Source organism: Gorilla gorilla, chromosome 23 (genome assembly GCF_029281585.2).
Source record: "Gorilla gorilla gorilla isolate KB3781 chromosome 23, NHGRI_mGorGor1-v2.1_pri, whole genome shotgun sequence".
Taxonomy (NCBI): Eukaryota; Metazoa; Chordata; class Mammalia; order Primates; family Hominidae; genus Gorilla; species Gorilla gorilla.
Window position 1 is genome coordinate 23,958,870 of NC_086018.1, and position 21,547 is coordinate 23,980,416.

General features: G+C 48.5%; 1 protein-coding gene across 4 annotated transcripts in view; it reads left to right on the forward strand.

Moving 5' to 3' along the window:
• MYO18B (myosin XVIIIB) overlaps positions 1 to 21,547 on the forward strand; it is a 315,850-nt gene that overhangs the window by 197,698 nt on the left and 96,605 nt on the right. For all 4 annotated transcript variants that reach the window (XM_055374078.1, XM_055374073.2, XM_055374079.2 and 1 more), the window contains exons 35-39: positions 7,555 to 7,668; positions 9,098 to 9,214; positions 11,774 to 11,857; positions 13,692 to 13,829; positions 16,573 to 16,758. In XM_055374078.1, the coding sequence (XP_055230053.1) occupies positions 7,555 to 7,668; positions 9,098 to 9,214; positions 11,774 to 11,857; positions 13,692 to 13,829; positions 16,573 to 16,758 (639 nt within the window). The remainder of the gene's footprint in view (positions 1 to 7,554; positions 7,669 to 9,097; positions 9,215 to 11,773; positions 11,858 to 13,691; positions 13,830 to 16,572; positions 16,759 to 21,547) is intronic.

Below are 21,547 nucleotides of genomic sequence, written 5' to 3' on the forward strand. Positions count from 1 at the left end.
TCTTTATGGAGATGAGGTCTAGCTATGGTGCCTAGGCTGGTCTGGAACTCGTGGCCTCAAGTGATACTCCCACCTCGGCCTCACAACATGCTAGGATTACAGGCATAAGCCACCATGCCTGACAGATAGCAATGTCTTTTGAGTGTTTATTCTGTGGCTAACATCATGTATGCATTACCTCCTTTAATTCACTCATTCATTTGTATCTGGGTTTTGGGTGGTAACCCAGTTCAAATTGGCTTGCATAGAAAAAGGGAAGTTATTGGCCAAAATATCTGAAAAGTTCTGAGGCTAGGACTGCCTTCAGGTTTGGCTAGATCTAGGTACCCCAATCATGTCATCAAGATTATGTCTCTGCCACCTCTTAGGTCAGCTTTAAGATAAAACAGCAGCTTATATCTTAAGCATGTTCCATCTTGTATTCTTAGGCAGACTCTTCGATCTTGCCCAGACTTTCCAAGCTTTTATCCTGCTTCAGAAAGAGTGAACTTTATTTTCATAGCCTCAGCAAAAATCTTGGTGTCAACCATGTCGTTATTACAGAACCAACCACTGTGGCCAACAGGAGGCGATGCTCTGATTGGGTAGGCTGGGTCATGTGCCCCTCTTTGAGCTTGGGGAGCAGGATCTGCACCATCAAAGCACATGGATGTTTGGAGGTGGACATTTATCACAGGGAAGATGGGGTCCTTCTCTCAAAAGAATGGGGAGTGGATGCTGGGCATGTACCATACCACATTTTTTGTACAGAGCGTCTGTAGTGGGCACTATTGTTTCCAAGGGAGTGCAAGGTAATGGCTCAGAGTGGGAACTTCATGACCAGACTACCTGGGTTCATATCCCAGCTCTGCCATTGAGTACTTGAATGACCATCAGTAAGTCACTCAACCTCTCTATTCCTCAGTTTCCTCAACTATAACAACAGGAATGGTTGTTGACCCTACCTCAGAGTGCTATTCTGAAAGTTAGATGAATTAATACATGAAAAGTGTTCAGAGCAGTGTCTGGCACAGAGTAACAGCTCATCCTCATAACCTTTGTGCATGGCATCTCCTAGGCTTGTACAGTGCACAACTGATACAGCTGTACTCAGCAGTCCTACTCAATGAATGCAAATCATTTTGTCCCCCATTTTTTGGATGATGATATGGTTTGGCTATGTTCCCACACAAATCTCATCTTGAATCAAAAGTAGCTCCCATAATTCCCACGTGTCATGAGAGGGAACTGCTGGGAGGTGTTTGAATCATGGGGAGCAAGTCTTTCCCATGCTGGTCTTGTGATAGTGAATAAGTCTCACGAGATCTGATGGTTTTATAAAGGGGAGTTTCCCTGCACATGCCCTCTTGATTGCACCCATGTAAGACATGCCTTTGCTTCTCCTTTGCCTTCTGCCATGATTTTGAGGCCTCCCCAGTCATGTGGAACTGTGAGTCCAGTATACCTCTTTCCTTTATAAATTATCCAGTCTCAGGTATGTCTTTATTAGTAGTGTGAGAACAGACTAATATGCATGGGAAAAATCAAAGTTCAGTAACCTGCCCAAGGTCACAGGCTCATAGATGGAGGTACTGGGACTGAAATCCAATTCTGCCTGACCTTTGGGTCTGCTCCTAACCACCACATGATACTGTGTGATGTTAAACATCCCCCCGGTGGTAGAGAACATAGAATGCAACCTCTCCTTCCCTCCCATTCTTTGACCCTAGATGGAGCTCATCTCATCTTACCCCTGTGAACTCCAGGCTTCCAGGACCCACAATCACAGAAGAGTCAGGGCCCCACCAAATATCCCCAGGCCAAAGCTTAGCAGCGCTTAATTTATGCATAAGATCTGAAGCATGTTTCCCTCTGTAACTACAGTATGGGGAGGACTTGGAATGAACATTTTACTATTTAGTAGAAGAAGGGTCCTATCCCAAGGGAATAGTAGGCAATGAAGCCCTCCATAGATGCCTGCCTTGCAGAATTCGAGCAGATCTGGGGAAGCCAGGCTGATTTAATTAGAGAACAATAGAATGACTTAGTACGCACCGGAGGAAGGTGCTTTTTCTAGCTATTGAAAGTGTTTTGGTGCTTTGTACCCACATACTCATGCCATTGTTCTACTGATTTTACAAAAAGTAAAAATTGGAAGAGAAACAAAAATCTAATGAACTTAAACTAAAATCAAATCAGTTGTGTTGTTGAGGGTCTATTGGGGTCCAGCCCACACTAGGTCGGGAGAGATATGGAAATTGCAGGACCTTCATCTCACCCTAAACCTCTCCACCCCTGGGAGGCCTTGTCCATGGGGACGTGATGATTACTCAGAGTCGAAAGGTGGGAAGTGTCAGCTGTCACCTCAGGTCCTCATTGTCACACTGGCCACAAGGGTTGGAGAGTGAATGTGAATAATTCTTCCCTGTCGCCTGTCAACCCAACCACCTTTACTACCCACTGCTCTCTGAGGGCTCTTCCTGGAGCTCCTCAGGGGAAGGCATTTTCAAAGGCGAGTCTGGCCAGTGTTGCGCCACTGAAGGATCTGATCTCCGTCCTTAACATGACTTGCCACCGACTTCATAAAAACATCAGTCAAACAGCCTCCGTATGGAAATAATGTGCAGTGAATTCTTCTTATGCTGGGTCATCCATAATAAAAAATCAGCCAGAGGTTGCCCCATATTTCTTTCTGCTCCCTAAAGTGCAATAAATTGAAACTTTTAAAGCTCAGCATGAAGACAGCTTGTCAGCAGCGGCCCGGGGCCTGCCCCGTGAAGGTCTTGGGCTGGGAAATGCCTGGTCTGGTCCATCCAGATCCTCTTAAAATCTAGACCTGCTTGACTTGTGTGCCTCTGGGTCACTGACCTCCCTCTACCCATCCCAGTGGAACAGGAAGGCTAAAATTCCTCAAGATGGTCAGTGCTGAGGCCCTGCTTATCCTGACTGTGTAAACTTGGCCCATTCTTTTGGCTTCTGCTTCATTTTCTTTCTCTCTAAAATGGAGTTAAAAATTCCCACTTCCCAGGGATGAAAGGAGCTCACAACGACAATTGTTACCATTTTGTAATGTTTTCTCACTGCCAGACACTATGTGAGCACTTTGCATGTTTTCATCCATGTATCCTGCAGACATGCTGTGATGGAACCATCCCTATTTTATAGAGGAGGAAACTGAGGCATAGCAAGACGGTGCTGCTGGGAGAAGCAGACTGCCTCAGGTCTGGCGCCAGTGCCCAAGCTCTGAACCACACACACAGTGAGATCTGGCACTTAGTGTTGGTAACGTTGGTTTCCTTCCTCTGTCCTTCGGAATGAATGTGTTCATCCCTGGCAGGTTCCAGGAATGATGCATATTTCCACCACATTTGCCCAAACTCCGAGTTCTGTCATTTTACAGACTCCCAACTTAGTCCAGGCTCTCCTGATGCTGCCTAAGAGGTTTCCGTTATAGCACGAAACCACTGAGTTGTTTTCTCTGCAACAGAGCTCTCTCTTTATTTTGATCCATTCCGTCTGTGTGGTCGGACCTTCCAATGAGTGGCTTTCTATGAGGGGCAGTGAAGCTCAGTGGTTAAGAGCTTGGGCTCTGGCATTGGAGCAAGCAGGCTCTCCACAGACCAGCTCTGTGATGGTGAACAAGTCACTTCCCCTCTGTGTGTCTCAGAGTCTGCCTTTATCAAAAGGCCCCAATGGTGGCACCTTTCTCCTAGAGGTGCTGTGGGCTTTCATGAAGCAAGGCAGAGAAGGCACAGTGCCTTGAACATGGTCCCCAAGCAACAGTAGCAGGTGGGACTGCTAATGCCAAAACCATCAGGGCCAAGATAATCCTATCTCCAGCCCAGTATGAGCTAAGAAGGCCAGCAGCTGTCTCCATTGACTGCTCTCTGTGTTCATCTCTGTCTGGGGATAAGTCGTCCCTCTCTCTGCTTGCTCCAAGGAAAGAAGGGAAAGGAAAGAGCATTTCTGGATCATGCACCATTATGCCACCTATAAAATGGGGATAAAAATAGAGCCTCCTTTCTCCGGGGTCTCCGAGGACTGGCGGAGTCATGCTGCTGAAACCCTCTGCTGAAGTAGGGGCTGGGCAGATGGGAACTGTGTCATCGTGTTCTGCTTTGCCCTGTTGCTTTATTTACAATGACTCTCTCTTGCCTCCTGGCTCCCAGCCCAGCTCCTTGGCCTGGCAGAGGGGCCCTGCATGAGGCCTCCTCTTCCACCATTAGTTATCTGACATCATCTCCCTTGATGGCCCATCTGCTCCTGCCGCCCAGACCTTTTGTTGTTTGCACGCCCTGCTGTGCCGATTCTTCCATTTCTTTCCACTTCCACCCCTTCCACCCTGGCTGGAGCACCTCCACCGCCTCCCTACTGCAGGACCATGGCGATCCCCTCACTGGCTGCCCTATTTCCAATCTGGTCCCACCCTCCCCACGGCAGCCAGAGGGAGATTAGGCCACCTACCTCCTTAGAAACCATCCATGGCTTCCTGGCAGACTGAAATAAAATCTAAGCTTTGTAGCCCAGCTCACAAACCTCAGAGATGTGACCCCTGTCCACATCTTCAGCAACTCCTCCTCCTCTCCTTCTCTGTACAGCTGCCCGGCCGCACTAGTGAGGTTTCTGTTTCTCAGCACCACCATTAGTTCCTGTCTCTGCCTCAGGGCCTTTGCACTTGCTATTGCTGCTGCCCAGTGCACTCTGCACATGGCCATCTACTTTGCATCTTGTTTCTTTCTTTCCTTTTTTTTTTTTTTTTTTCTGAGACGGAGTTTCGGTCTTGTTACCCAGGCTGGAGTGCAATGGTGCGATCTCGGCTCACTGCAACCTCTGCCTCCCGGGTTCAAGCAATTCTCCTGCCTCAGCCTCCCAGGTAGCTTGGATTACAGGTATGTACCACCATACCCAGCTAATTTTTTTGTATTTTTAATAGAGATGGGGTTTCACCATGTTGGTCAGGCTGGTCTTGAACTCCTGACCTCAGGTGATCTGCCCGTCTCAACCTCCCACAGTGCTGGGATTACAGGTGTGAGCCACCACAACCGGCCCTTCCTTTGCATCTTTTAGGTCTTAGCTTAAGTGCTTCTCCTTCATGAGTCCTCTGACTTCTGCTCAAAAGAGGGGCTGGTTTTGCCCTGCCTGCCTTCAGGGGAGCCCTATCATCCACCTCCTAGCCATGGCAGAGGCACTTGAGTTACCTGCTGGAAAATAAGACCAGGCCTGACATCTCACTTCCTCTGTCCATTATGCTCTAACAAGGCCAATTACCTTCCTTTGCTCTACATCAATTTTCTCAGTGTGTCTCAATCCCTCCCATTTGCCAAGTGAAATGGGCCCCCAGCCCTCTTTTGCTGGGCCCAACTGCAGGAATACATTGTTCTCAGGGGCTGGAAAAGGGGGTTTTGTGAGTTGTGACCCATCCCTGTCTGAGCCCCGAATGTTTACCTTAGGTGATTTCTAAGTGTTTTCTGTTCCGAGATAACAGAAAAGGGGGATAAGAGGGCCAACGGGACTTACTGTAGACCTACTAAATGTTCAGCACTCTGAATGTGCAGGCATCCTGCTGTGAGCTGAACATTATAAACGAGCTGAGTTAGGCTGGGCATGGTGGCTCACGCCTGTAATCCCAGCACTGTGGGAGGCTGAGGCGGGCAGATCACAAGGTCAGGAGTTCAAGACCAGCCTGGCCAATATGATGAAACCCCGTCTCTACTAAAAAACACAAAAATTAGCCGTGCATGGTAGCAGGCGCCTGTAGTCCCAGCTACTCCAGAAGCTGAGGCAGGAGAATCGCTGGAACCTGGGAGGTGGAGGTTGCAGTGAGCTGAGATCGTGGCACAGCACTCCATCCTGGGCAACAGAGCAAGACTCCATCTCAAAAAAAAAAAAAAAAAAAAGCTGAGTTAGAGTTCAGAAGAGGCAGCTGCCAATTGCAGAATGGATTTAGGGTATGTGCATGAATATGGGTTTCTCCAGTGGGGCGTGTCTGTCACCTGGGGCCACATACATAAGTAATTGGACGAATCTTGATGACTCCACTTTGCTAGGATAGGAGGCCTACTGTGTGCAGCTGGGAGGAAAAGAGAGAAAGAAAAGTGTGAGAAAGAGCTTTATTTAAGTCGGTGGCTCTTAGCCTTCGAGGATCTAGCGAAAGCTATGAACCCAGCAAAATGCTAAATGCTCACATGCAGAATATTTTGCATACCCTTTTAAAGAGGGTCTGTGGACCCACTTTTAACCCTGAACCCTGGTTAAGAAACTTCCACTTGGCTGGTTCCCATGGGCCGTCAAACCACCTCCTACAGGAAGCCTCCCTCAATTCCCATCCTGCGTTTCCACTGTGCCAGTGTACCCCTCTTTCCTCTACTGCACAAAGAGGTTGTCATTAGCTGTTCTTGCCTGTCTCCCACTGAGAGGGCAGGGGCAGCTTGATTGTTCCCTGCATGTCCAGTGCCTGGCACTGTATGGGCTTCAGCAAGGATTTGCTGGATGGAACTGAGGAATAGCTCCTGGTGATGCACCAGGGGTGACATTTTGAGTGGGCTCAGAACCTGGCAGCTTCAAATGCAAATTTATTTGCTTTCTCCCAGGTGTGAGTTGATGAATAGTTGTGAAGACATGAGGGCCGCCTGTATATTAATCCCGTGCCTGGGAGGGGCTGGGCTGAGCTAGAGGGGAAGGACATTCAAGGGGGCAGTCTCATGAGGAGGCCTCTCCTCTCCCCTCGCCTCCCCTCCCCTCCCCTCCCCTCCCCTCGCCTCCCCTCCCCTCCCCTCCCCTCCCCTCGCCTCCCCTCCCCTCCCCTCCCCTCCCCTCGCCTCCCCTCCCCTCGCCTCCCCTCCCCTCCCCTCCCCTCCCCTCGCCTCCCCTCCCCTCCCCTCCCCTCGCCTCCCCTCCCCTCCCCTCCCCTCCCCTCCCCTCCCCTCCCCTCGCCTCCCCTCCCCTCCCCTCGCCTCCCCTCGCCTCCCCTCGCCTCCCCTCCCCTCCCCTCCCCTCCCCTCGCCTCCCCTCCCCTCCCCTCCCCTCGCCTCCCCTCGCCTCCCCTCCCCTCGCCTCCCCTCGCCTCCCCTCGCCTCCCCTCGCCTCCCCTCCCCTCCCCTCCCCTCCCCTCCCCTCCCCTCCCCTCGCCTCCCCTCCCCTCCCCTCGCCTCCCCTCCCCTCCCCTCCCCTCGCCTCCCCTCCCCTCCCCTGGCCTCCCCTCGCCTCCCCTCCCCTCGCCTCCCCTGGCCTCCCCTCGCCTCCCCTCCCCTCGCCTCCCCTCCCCTCCCCTCCCCTCGCCTCGCCTCCCCTTGCCTCGCCTCGCCTCCCCTCCCTTCCCCTCTGCTCTGTTCCCCCCTCCCCTCCCACCTCCCCTCCCCTCCCCTCCCCTCTCCTCCCACCTCCCCTCCCCTCCCCTCTCCTCCCACCTCCCCTCCCCTCCCCTCCCCTCCCACCTCCCCTCCCCTCCCACCTCCCCTCCCCTCCCCTCCCACCTCCCCTCCCCTCCCCTCCCACCTTCCCTCCCCTCCCCACCTCCCTTCCCCTCTTCTCTTCTAATTTTCTTTTCTTCTCTTCTCCACCTCTTGCCTGGTCCAGCTGGAGCAGAGTGAAGCCAAGTGTGAGGAGGCCTTGAAGACCCAGAAGGTGCTCACAGCGGACCTGGAGAGCATGCACAGCGAGCTGGAGAACATGACGCGGAACAAGAGCCTGGTACCTGTCCCTTCCTGCAGCTGCAGGGACCTGGGCCAGCATAGGCCTCTGGGAGCTAGTGTGGGCCTAGTGTGCGCTCAGCACTATAGGAAGTACGAGGACATTTATTGTAAACCTACCAGGTAGCACCTTGGAGGTACAGACATCCATTGTAGGCCTCTTGTGTGCTCAGCTCTGTAAGAGGGACAAGGGGACTTATTGTAGACCTACCAGGTGCTCAGCGTTCTGAACGTGCAGGCATCCTACTGTCAGCTGAGCATTATAAAGATATAAGGGCATCGGTGAGGCTCAACTGTGTGTTCCCATCTGCAACGATAAGCAAGGAAGTCTGTTGTGGACATAATGGGTGCTGAGTGCTGTGAATGTTCATCTGATGTGAGCTTGTTATTTGCTCAGTACCCAATGTGGAAACACAACTGTATGTTGTGTGCCCACCCTGCTTGCCACTCTAAGTGGTTCTCAGACATCTGCTGTGGTCCTACTGTGTGCTCACCATCATGAGATGGAACTTGTTCCTTATTGTGGGGCTACTGCATGTCCCCTCTAGTAAGTGGAGACAAGGGCGTCTCTTGGCCCGCTTAGGCTCATTACCAGGAGAAGATTTGAGCCATTTATTATGGAACTACCCTGTGCTCACCCCTGAATGGGGACACATGGACATATATTGTCGATTTATTATTTTGGTGAGAATTGGATGTAGGTTTCCAAGTCCCCTATCTGGGTGTACAGGGTTGGCTTAGATTTATACTCAATGTATAAAACCCTAAAGTTTAGGTATAGTTAGAGTTTTATAGGCAAATGCTTATCTCAAGATCTCTGTGGGCCTTTTTGTCCCTTATGTTGTTGGAACTTGCCTACAAGCATTCACACACACACATACACATACGTGTGCATGTGCGTATACACAGGAATGAATGTACATATTCACATGCGATCACCAGGCACACATACAAAATAAATGCCCTCCGTATAGGTAACCTGTGCCTCCAAGTTTATTCATCCACCCAATACATATTTACTGAGCACCTGTTATAGGGCAGGCCTGGTGCTTGCTGCTGAGGTTATGTCTGTGGACAGAACAAAGTCCCTGTTCTCAGGGAGAGTGCCGGGGTTTGCATTTTCATATATGTACTAGGCACATTTAAAATGTGCACACATAGATTCCCAAGTGGGATTGCACAGACATAAATTCATACACACATACACCCTGAATTCATAGTCACATGCAATGCCTAATACACACACACACACACACACACACCAAGCTGTTATACCTACCACATGCATTGGTAACCACAGCCACTCTTAAACATTGATGGTCACTCACCTCACACACCTATAGGCAAGTCCTTCTTTGCTCTTCCTCTGGACCTTGCTGCCCATCCCTCACCCTCTCACCTTGCCTTGACCACTGACCTGCCTCCCCCAGGTGGATGAGCAGCTGTACAGGCTGCAGTTTGAGAAGGCAGACCTCCTGAAGCGCATCGATGAGGACCAGGATGACCTGAATGAGCTGATGCAGAAGCACAAGGACCTCATTGCTCAGGTAGTGAATGGGACCTTGGTGGAAGAAGCTCAGGGACTTGGGGTGGGGTGAATGGGGAATGTTGAGAAGGTGATGTGGTTGGACTACTCCCTGGTCTTAACATCTTGGAGGGATAAGTGCACAGAGATAGTTAGGAATTGTGCATTTCCTGTGGTCCTAATGGAGGACAGTGTCACCTTCAGATGGTGTGTGCAGCTCTGGAGGACATGTCCACCACGAAAGATTTGGATTTATTCATGCATCTATCTGCCCATCCACCCATCCATCGATCATTCATCTGCTCATCAATTCACCCATTCACTTTTCCACCCATCTACTCATTCACCCACTTAACTATCCATCTATCCATTGTCCGTCCATCCATCCGTCCATCCAATCATCCACCCATCCACCCAACCACCCAACCACCCATCCATCTGTCCGTCCAACCATTTATCCATCTATCCAGTCATCCATCCATCTTTCCATTCATTTATCCATCCATGCAGCCATCCATTCATTTATCCATTCATCCATCCTACCACCGCTTACCCATTTATTCACCTATCCACCTATCCAACCATCATTTTCTTTTCTTTTCCCTGTCTTTCCTTCCTTCCTTCCTTCTTTTTCTTTTCTTTCTTTCTTTCTTTCTTTCTTTCTTTCTTTCTTTCTTTCTCTCTTTCTTTCTTTCTCTTTCTCTTTCTTTCCTCTCTCTTTTCGCTTTCCTTCTTTCTTCCTTCCTTCCTTCCTTTCTTTCTCTTTCTCTTTCTCTTTTTCTTCTTTCCCTCTCTTTCTTTATTCTTATCTTTCTATCTGTAGCTATTTATTCAATATTTACTGAATCCTTGCCATGTGTTAGGCCCTGTGAAAAATGCTAAGTATATTGTGGTGATCAGAAGCACATCCCATTCCCACCTTCATGTACCTCACAGTTTAGTGGGCTGGGAAGACCTTATCAGACTTGCTCTGCAAGTCACCCAGAGCAGAGGGGAGACTTGCAAACTGAGCCAAGAGTCCAGAAAGGAAGTGAACACAATTCTGCAAATCCTGACCTAGGTTGGGAGTCAGGAAGGGCTTCCCAGAGTAGGTGTCATTTGGATAGAGATCTGAACAAAGAATAGGAGTCACTTAGATTGGAGTGGGACATTGGGGATTGGGGGTGCCTTCCAAGCAGAGGAAATAGCACATACAAAGGGCCTGTGATGGTGCATTGGAGAGACTGAAAGGAGACCAGTGAGGACAATCTGGCACAAGACAAGCTCAGCAAAAGAAGAGTATCAGATCAGGGTCTTAGAGGCTGTTATGAGATTGGGTTTTATTTTATGGTTGAAGGGAATCAATTGGCAAGCTTTTCAGGGGCAAGAGCAGTTGGAGAGGACCAGCCAGCATGCCACCCCAGAGTGTCATTTCCATAAAGGCAGGACTCTCCTCTGCCTTGTCCAGTGCTGTATTCAGAGCCAAGAAGGGTGTCTGCCCTGGAGGTGCTCAGTAAATCACTGTTGAATAAATGAAAGCTGACTTTGTCCAGGGGAAAGACAACTCCAGCCTGGTAGATGGAGTGAAGATGAGGAGGAGTGGATGGATGGGCTTGGGAGATGATCGGGAGCCATGGGGGCAGCATGGGTGAAACAGAAGCTTTGGGGTGAAGCTGAGGGGTATGATGTGGAATCCTCAGCAGATCTCCACATAATGACTGCATAATGGGGAGAACAGCTCCCTCCTTGCAATACACCATCCAGAGGAGAGCCGGGGTAAAATACCTGCCACGCTCTAAATGCATCTGACAGAGGTTGGATCTGAAGGGATTTCTGCTGGACAAAGAATAATAATAACAAAATAATTGATGATATCATCCACATGGTAACAATCACCACAAAAATAGCCCATGCCACTGTCTACACTTGCGAATCACACTTATTTTTGCCCCAAAGAGAGGTTAATCTGTTCAGTTACAAAGGCACTATATGCATATGCCCATAATAAATAATTTAAATAATAAAGATACAAGAAATAGAAAGAGGTGTTTCTACCCTCTAGAATTCCTCTCTTCAGAGGTAATGAAGCTCAACAGTTGGTTCTATTTTAAAAAAAACCTTTACTCTCCACTGCTTAATTTGATCTCTGGACAAACCCAATACGGAAAGGCTGAGCTGAGATTGTCAGTCCATTTTATGAATGCAGAGACTCAGGTGCAGAGAGGCTCCACAGCTTGCTAAGGCCAGGGTCCAGGTCTAGAAGCTCAGTTAAATGACCCTCCGAGTAGCTCTCATCCCTCGGAACCTGGTCCTACTGCCATGGCCAGCCCACTTCTGTCTGGGTTCTCAAGGGTATATAATAAAATGCTGGACAGTGGACCAAATCCAGGGACTTATATAATTGGAGTGACTCAGCGAACATTGAAATGAAAGATGGTGAGGAGGATGTGAGAGGTAATTTTTGGGAAACAGCTATTATCATAGAAGCTCTGAGAGATGTAGACATCTGTGGGTGGGGAAAGTAGGGATTTTCAGGGGTGGTTTCCCAGCAAGGCTTGTGGACTCAGGGTGATATATATACATTTTTTTTTTGTCTCACCAGTCTGCTGCTGACATTGGGCAGATCCAAGAACTGCAGCTGCAGCTGGAGGAAGCCAAGAAGGAGAAGCACAAGCTACAAGAACAAGTATGTGCTCAGAGCCATCCTATAGTTGTATTAGTCAGGGTTTTCTTAGAGGGACAGAACTAATAGGATGTGTGTGTGTGTGTATATATATATATATATATGAGTTTATTGTTTGTTTGTTTATTTATTTTTGAGACAAGAGTCTCACTCTATCGCCCAGACTGGAGTGAAGTGGCGCGATCTTGGCTCACTGCAACCTCTGCCTGCCAGGTTCAAGCGATTCTCCCGCCTCAGCCTCCCAAGTAGCTGGGATTACAGACACCTGCCACCATGCCTGGCTAATTTTTGTTTTTTTAAGTAGAGATGGGGTTCTACCATGTTGGTTAGGCTGGTCTCTAACTCCTGACCTCAGGTGATCCGCCCTTCTCAGTCTCCCAAAGTGCTGGGATTATAGGTGTGAACCACCAGGCCCAGCTGGGAAATACGTTAAGTATTAACTTACATGACCACAAGGTCCCACAATAGGCCTTCTGCAAGCTAAGGAGCAAGGAGAGCCAGTCCGAGTCCCAAAACTGAAGAACTTGGAATTCAATGTTCGAGGGCAAGAAGCATCCAGCACGGGAGAAAGATGTAGGCTGGGAGGCTAAGGCCCATCTCTCTCCTTTTCACGTTTTCCTGCCTGCTTTATATTCTCTGGAAGCTGATTAGATGGTGCCCACCAGATTAAGGGTGGATCTGCCTTCCCCAGCCCACTGACTCAGATGTTAATCTCTTTTGGCAACAACCTCACAGATACACCCAGGATCAATACTTTGTGTCCTTCAATGGAATCAAGTTGACACTCAGTATTAACCATCACAGGGAGGAAGAGAGGGATTCTCCCTGGGCACTTACTTATACTTTGGCTCCTGGAAACTGTTTCTTTCCTTCTTTTATTCATCAATTCATTCAGATGCTCACTCAATTCCAGTTGTGTGCGAGGTGAATTGAGACCAGTCCTTAGAGAGACAGACACATGCACACACACTCACACTCATTTACTCTGGCCTGTGCTTGTGCTGAATCCAAGCATGCCCCATGCACTGAGACTCAGCCATTCAGTGCAGAATTTTCTCCGTCTGAGAAATGGCTCCAAGAACAAAGAGATGGTCTGCGCAAGACAGGATCACGATCCTCTGCGAAATCTTCCTTTGAATTCATGGTCCCTCCAAACATCTCTGGCTTTCCGTCATTACCTAGAGGGTTGCTATTATCCATGAAATTTTCAAAGCTCTTCTAGAACCCTTGCATGCGCCTGCTTAAAGTGACTGTTGGAGTGACCAGGTCTCAAGCAATTTCCTATGGGTGCTGGGTAACAACACGCACAACAAATGGAACAGCAGCAGTGGCCATTTGCTGGCTGCTTATTATGTGCCAGTCACTAATCTCCTCTAATCCTCACAAGAAAAATGAAGAAACCAAGGCTCAAGGAAAGGAACTGACTTTCCCAGACTCACACACCAGGCAGAAACCTGGCTCCCAAACCCACACTTGCTTGTATCTTTTGATGCTGTAGCTTGTTGCTCACAGACTAGCTTTGCTCCTTGATCAGAGCAGGGAAGGAGACAAGGGAAGCACTGATTAAAAGTCTTGTTTTCAATTGTGAAGGCATAAGAAGCATCACCTCCCAGCACCTGAGACCCAGGATCAGGGTCTGGTGTGAGGGTCCAATGAAGGTCCCAAGATTGACACCTGGCAATTCTTGTTTGTGCAGACATTTAACACGCAGCACACCTGAGTAGAGAAGGAGGTGGTGTGAATAGCTCCTCCCACCCTCCCAGGCTGGGTCCTGCACATGTCTCTGTCCTGGTATCAGGGACAACAGATGTCCAATAGACTTCTCTCATACTTACAGCTGCAGGTGGCTCAGATGCGCATCGAGTACCTGGAGCAGTCCACCGTGGATCGAGCCATCGTCAGCAGGCAGGAGGCGGTCATCTGTGACCTGGAGAACAAGACAGAGTTCCAGAAGGTGCAGATTAAGAGATTTGAGGTATGTAGTGATTCATAAGTAGTGCTTGGGCCCAGAGCAGGGAGAGCTTTTGTGTGTAAGCTTCATCCATCCTTCTACTACTCACCTATCTACTCACATGCCTTCATCTAGATATACATTACTCATCCACTTCTCACCCAAGCTCCCTCCCTCCTTCCATCATAGCATCATCCCTCAAGCCACCTACCCATTTACCCATCTATCCTCACGTATGTCTCTCCATCTCCTTCCACCATCATGGGTCCATTCATCCATCCTCCCTTCCATTTGTTCTTCCTTTCACCTTTACTTTTTCCCCTCCTCCTCTATTATTTTTTCTTTAGCCCTCAACCCCTCTGTCTGCCCATTCTTCTATGCATTGATCCAGTTCTTCCTACCTCCGTCCACCTACTCAACCACTTACATGCCCAACACTCGTTTTGAACAGAAATTTTTTTGCACCCAGTGTGGGCTAGGCCCTGTTTTAGGTGCACAGAAGACAGATGTATGACACAGATCTGCTTTCAGAAGCATATGTCTTTGTAAGCAATGTGGGTAAGATATGTACATAAATATCTGTAATATGGAGAGAGGGCTGTGATGTTTAGAGGATAGAGATCTTTTCAAGACTCAGGAATCAGGAGGGCTTCTGGGAGGAGGTGGCATTAATGCTGGACCTTGAAGGACAGGTAAGACTTGGATGGGCTGGGGTGAGGTTCAGTGATTACATTCACATTGCCCTTGAGCTGGGAACACAGGTGTTCACTTCTTCAGCTCTGTAGGCCAGTGACATGGGACTCTTACAGAAGACATCACCATTGTCAAAATCCTTTCACATAAGCCACTCCACTTGAGGTTTGATACAGTCCTGTGAGGCAGGTAGGATAAGCCTTATCTGATGAGAAGATGACCCCAGAGAGGTCAAGTGACTTGCTGAAGATAAAGCTAGGCAGTGCGTGGGATAAGGTAGATTGACACCTGACCTTCACTTCCTCCTGGTTACAGGTTCCAATTTTTCTGCAGCCAGCTGGCTTCACCACAGTAAGACAGTGCGTCTAGACAGTTGGGAGGCTGCATTCCTCATTCTGAAACATTTCCCCCTGATCTCCCTAGGGGCATCTGGTCTCCAATAAGGCTGCTATGGATGAAGAACAGAGAAATTCTTCTTTGCTTTGACCCTCAGTGGTTCCCAGAAATTGCTCAAGGGATCCCTCAAGGTCTGACTGTCTCTGCAGATCACCATGAAACTACCATGAAAATCTACTATATTTTAAATGATTAAATATGTAAAGTTGGGCTGTATCACATGCCATTTTAAAACTTGTTTCTAGCGTAGTGAAATGATAGCAGAGGAGAAAAGAAAATGAATGTGGGAAAACTTCAAATGGAAAAATTCTATCTCCAAATTCAATTTTGCCCTCTGCCACTATGATTTGAATGTAGTAGAATCCTGGGTCTTTGAGGTGTAGAGATGGGGTACCTCAAAGACACAGTTTGAGAACTTCTTCCACTCTTCCTGCTGTTCTTGGAATTGTGGCTGAACTTCATTTGAGAGGTGAATTGAATAGGAAAGCATTTCTTTTAGGTTATTATTCGGTGTCTGATCTGCAGGCTGTTATCCCCACTGCCTGTGGCTGCAGAAAAAGCGCTCAGAGTCCTTAGCAGGGGCTTGAAATATTCATGTGGGTCCCATCTTATGTCAACACTAGAGTATTTGCCCATCAGGATCGATTGGTTCCAGGCTTGTTGGCCAACTAATGAATTCTGCAGAACAGTCTTTGGGTTTGTTTTGTGTGGCACTCGTGATGGCCAAAGCACTTTTCTCTCTATTGTTTCATTGTGTCCTCAAGGATTCCCCATCCCCTCTGCCACCAGGAAAGGAAAAATGTCATAAAATAGTAGGGCTGGGGCTCATGAGAAATTATCTGAACACCCTCATTTTATAAATAAGGAATCAAAAACACGTGGGGGAAAGGTTTTTGACTTCAGCAGAGTTCTCTCTTCATTGCACCAGCCCCTCGAGATAAATAGGAGCTGCTAAAAAAAAAGAATTAATAATCCCCCATCCCTTATCTGGCACATCCTATGTGCCAGGCACCCAAGCCTTCTGCATACCAAGAAATTAGATTCTGACAGCGTCCCTGGGACACAGGTACTATCATCATCCCTGTCTCTCAGAGGGCCTCAATAACCTGCCCAAGGTCACATAGCCAGGGAGAGGTAGAGGTGGGATTTGAACCCAGAGGGTCTTGGGGGCAAGGGTTCTCATAAATATGCTACACTGCCTCTCAGAATAGCAGTTATTTTATTTATTTTTTCGAGACAGGGTCTCTCTCTGTCACCCAGGCTGGAGTGTGGTGGCGTGATCTTGGCTCACTACAACCTCCACCTCCCAGGTTCAGGCAATTCTCATGCCTCAGCCTCCCGAGTAGCAGGGATTACAGGCATGCGCCACCACGCCCGGCTAATTTTTGTATTTTTTAGAGAAGGGATTTCGCCATGTTGGCCAGGCTGGTCTCTAATTCCTGACCTCAGGTAATCCACATGCCTCAGCCTCCCAAAGTGCTGGGATTACAGGCTTGAGCACTGTGCCCAACCATCATTTTTTGCATGTTGTTCTTCATTTTTGTAGCAGACATCAGTATTCTTATCCTGATTATGAAAACACAGGAAACTCGGCAAAGGATTTATCTTCCTGAGGCTCCCTTGTTTCATACCCCTGGCCTCCAACTCCAAGGTGGGCATGTGTCTCTGCCCCTCCCAGGTCCTGGTGATCCGGCTTCGGGACAGCCTGATCAAGATGGGGGAGGAGCTTTCACAGGCGGCCACCTCCGAGTCCCAGCAGCGGGAGAGCAGCCAGTACTACCAGCGGCGCCTGGAAGAGCTGAAGGCCGACATGGAAGAGCTGGTGCAGCGGGAGGCAGAGGCCAGCCGGCGGTGCATGGAGCTGGTGAGTCCTGTCCCCATCATGGGCTCTTAGCGCCTGAGGGTTTGCAATGTGGTAGACCCCCCTTTCTTAAGACTTCTGAATGGGAGACTCATAGGTTTAGGTCCTGGGCCTCCGGGGTGTGCCGGAAGCCAGGAGAAACAAGAAGGGGAGAGTGGGCTGAGACAACACTGTCATTGGCTGCAAACCCTGGAGGTGGGCCCAAAGTGGACCAATGACATTCACTGCTGTCGGATGGCTGCCAAGTTCATTTACATATCAGATCCCAGACTTTCTTTTCCTGCTCCATTCATTCCACTCCAATGGCAGGAAGGCCTCATACAAAAGAGGAAAAAACCGGTATTTATTAACGGCCTATCTTTCACCAGGTCTCAATATCCATAATATTCTATAATCCTCATGTCAGCCCTGTGAAGTCAGAATTATTGCCCCCATTTCACAGATGAGGACAAACCGAGCCTTGCAGAAGGGGAGATGACTAGCCTAAGGCGACATCTAGTAAACATAGAGCTATTTCTGGGCTGTTAATAGCACAACAAAAATAAAAGATACAAATGATGATTCAAGCCACCATGTATGAAGTATTTGCTCCCTACCAGGTTCTGAAGGAAGCATTTCTCATCTAAATCCTCATTTCAGAACTGTGAGGTAGGTGCTATCTTGATGTCCCTTAAAAAGGTGGGGAAACTGACACGTGGAGATATCAACTTGCCAAATTCAGGCTCCGAATGGTACATTTGCTTGCCCAAGGTCACACAGGAGTAAGAATTTGAACCCAAGGCTGCCTGACGATATAGTCTCTGCTTTTAGTCACTAACTCATACTTTGTCTCCAGGATGGACCAAGGAACCTTTTTTTTTTTTTTCCTGGAGACAGAGTCTTGCACTGTTTGCCAGGCTGGGGTGCAGTGGCACGATCTCAGCTCACTACAATCTCCATCTCCCAGGTTCAAGCGATTCTCGTGGCTCAGCTTCCTGAGTAGCTGGGACTACGGGCATGAGCCACCATGTCCGCCTAATTTTTTGTATTTTAGTAGAGACAGGGTTTCACTATGTGGCCCAGGCTGGTCTCAAACTCATGAGCTCAGGCAATCTGTCCACTTCGGCCACCCAAAGTGCTAGGATTACAAGTGTGAGCCACTGCGCTCGGCCCCAAGGAACATTTTAAAATTTGTTTCTTGCCTAATGGGAAGGTTTCTCCATCATTCAGTGTGTTGTTCTAAGAAGTTTTCTGCACAGGTCACAGAGCTTCTAAGAGTGACTGTTCCACTTTTTCTCCACGGGGCCAGATATCACTAAGGTTCCAGATTTCTGATTCTGTGACCTGGGGTGTATCTGGCACCCCTATCGCCTGCCATCACTCAGCCTTCTAGAGACAGCTCACAATATGCGAAGGCTTGGCCCAGAGGTCTCTAAATTACATGTTTTCTCCTTCCTGCATTATCCACTCTGATGTTGTAAGAGGTCTTACCAACTTGTTCTTCCTGCAGCAAATATATTAGTATGTCTCGGGCTACTGTCTTTCACAGCCGGTGTCATCCCCATCAGCTTTGCCCTTGACAAGCTGGCTGGCTGGTTCTTCTGTGAGGGGGCAGTAAGGCACCGCACAGAGACAGAGGTTCCCAGACAAAGTCCAGGCCTCCTGACTGGCAGTTCCTCCACACACATGGCCCTGGGAGAGAGAAAAGCTCTTTCCTCCAGTTGACAGGATAACTTCCTCATTAACCAGCCCCGTTTCTCATGCAGCTGAGCACCCCTCCTGCAAGCTCTGGCTGGGAGGAGAGAACATCCCCAGCCTTTCTCCTCTGATGTCTTCTTTAACTAGCCAGGCACTCAGGCATTCTGTCCAGATCAAATAGTGATTTTCTTCCTCTCTGTCCCTTGATCTCTTTTTCTCTGTCTCTTCTCTCCTTCCCTCTTTTCTCTCTTTCCTCTCCCTGTCCCCATTCCTGGGGCCATATTCAGATCTTGAAAGGCCCTGAAATACTGAAAAGATTATAGCATAGTTCCCACATATGAATCAAAATGGACACAACACAAAACCTTAAAGAGCTTGCATGCGTGCTGAAATTAGACCTGCATCTGTCTCCAATTTCTGATGGCAAGATTCTGGATAAGTTTATCAAAGCTGACCTTTTCTCTTTAGTTTGGTGAGTGTGGTTGAAAGGAGTGTTCATTTCCTAGGATTGCCATAGCAAATTATCACAAGCTGCATAGCTTAAAAACAACAGAAATTCATTCTCTCATAGTTCTGGAGGCCTGAAGTCTGAAATCAAGGTGTGAGCAGGGCTACACTCCCTCTGAAGGTTCTGGAAGAGCATCCTTCCTTGCCTCTTCCAGCTTCTGATGGCTCCAGGTGCTCCTTGGTTTGTGGCTGCCTCAGTGATGGCTTTCTTTTCTGTGTATGTGTGTCCCAAATATCCCTCTGCCTTTTTCTTATAAGGACAACTGTAATTGGATTCAGGGCTCACTCTAAATCCACGTTGATCTCACCTTAAGATCCTCACCTTAATCATATCTACAAACGCTTTTGCTTTTTTTTTTTTTTTTTTTTTTTTTGGGAAACAGAGTCTTGCTCTGTCTCCCAGGCTGGAGTGCAGTGGCACAATCTCAGCTCACTGCAACCTCTGCCTCCTGGGTTCAATCACTTCTCCTGCCTCAGCATCCCAAGTAGCTGAGACTACAGATGCACGCCACCATGCCCAGCTAATTTTTGTATTTTTAGTAGAGGCGGGGTTTCACCATGTTGGCCAAGCTAGTCTCGAACCCCTGACCTCAGGTGATCCACCTACCTCGGCCTCCCGAAGTGTTGGAATTATAGGCATGAGCCACCGCGCCTGGCCTACAAACCCGTTTTCTAAATGAGATCACATTCACAAGTCCCAGGTGGACTTGTCTTTTGGGACGCAACCCTCCAACCCACTACAGAAGAGGAAGGCACATTTCTGCTTGGTTGGCATTCTGAAGTTATCCAGTACATCCCGTCGTTTCCTTAATGCTTCTGTGGAAGAACAAAGCTCCACGAATAAGGTCAGGCCAGCAGCCTCTTCCAAATACTGGATGTCCTAAAACTCACCAACCTATTTGCTCTCAAATATTTCCTTTGCCTTTGAGCTCTGGGAAGTTTCCACTGGGAGAAGGGAGGAAGTCATACTTTCTTGTATCACTCATTTATTCATTCAACAAATACCTATTCAGCACCAGCCATGAGCATGGCACAGGGATAGGCACTGGTGAGGAAGAGCAAGGAATCATAAGGTCCTTGCTGTGTAGAAGTTACACAGTGTGCCCAAAACAGGGCTCAGTGGGAGAGTTAAGTCCTCACTGTCATTGAAAGTCTAGTCTTGCTGCTGAGGCCCCTCCTATAGGTGTGGCATCCTGGTACTCTCCCTGGCTTCTGAAGACAGATCATCCCATCTGTTCATGTCTATGCCACCAACTTGCCTTCCCTCATCCCATTTCTATAAGATAAGGGGCAGCTTCTTTGTGCCATATGTTCTCTCTAAACTACACTAAAATTCTGCAAGGCAGCCAGAGCTTTGCTTCTTTTCTTCATGCAATATGTATCCATAGTTTTCACTGTGGGTCAAGCCCTGTGCTTTATGCTGGATACCCAGTGAGGAACAGCACACACCTTTGCACCCCAGGAGCTCATAGATGGAAATATATAACTGCATGAGAAAATACAACTAAGGCCATTCCTAGTGTACTTCGTACAAGTATGGAGTTTCCTCCGTAATGAGAGCTCAGAGCCTTCACAGGCAAAACAAGGGGGCATGCACTGTGATTTGAGGGATTTTAGAAGGCCAGTTGGCACCAAATCTCTCTCCCATGCCCACTGTCACCACCACAAGTCCATTTCTTTGGGCAAAGTATTGCCTTCTCCATCTTCCTTTTTTTTTTTTTTTTAATTGAGACAGGGTCTTAGTCACCCAGGCTGGAGTGCAGTGGCACAGTCATAGCTCATTGCAGCCTCCAACTCCTGGGCATAAGCAATCCTCCTGCCTCAGCCTCCAGAGTAGCTGAGACTACAAGTGCATACCATTGTGCCTGGCTAATTTTTCAATTTTTTAAAATAGAAGTGGGGTCTCACGACTTTGACCAGGCTGGTCTTGGACTGCTGGCCTCAAGCCATCCTCCAGCCCCAGCCTCCCAAAGTGCTAGGATTATAAGCATGTCACCGCTCCTGGCCTGTCTTCATTTTTAGAATTCAAATCCTCCCTGGGAGGGATAGAATACATTTCCTAACTCCACAGTCCAAGCATTCATTTATTCATTCCATCAACAAACGTTAATTGAGTTGTTCTATGTTCAAGCCGTTTGCAGAAGTTGTCTTCTTTAGCACTTAATGTCAACCTCAGCAAGTGGAGAACATGGAGGGGCCAGGGTGTGAGGTTGTCCAGGGCTGCAGGGTCAGAAAGGGCAGAGCTGGGATTGGTGTCCCACGTGTCCAATGCTAAAGCTCTCACCAGCTCACCCTGCTGCCCTTTCAACCCAACCTTGCTGAAAAATGGCTCTGCTGTGGAGACCAAAAAAAGGATCCGGTGCTCTGGGCCCTGGTGAGCAGTGGGAAGGATGTTGATGGATCTCCTGTCCACATTCCTTTCCACCCGTCCCCAGCCTGTACTATTTGTCACTGTTGGTGTTGGTTTAAAGGACTGTGAGTTGTTGCATGTGAATGATTTATACCCCCAGCTGACTCTCTGGCACATCCAGATCAGGATCAGTTACCCCTCCGGTGGAACTTTGCTTCCCAGAAAAAAGAAAAATGAGGTTTTCCCATTAATTTTAGT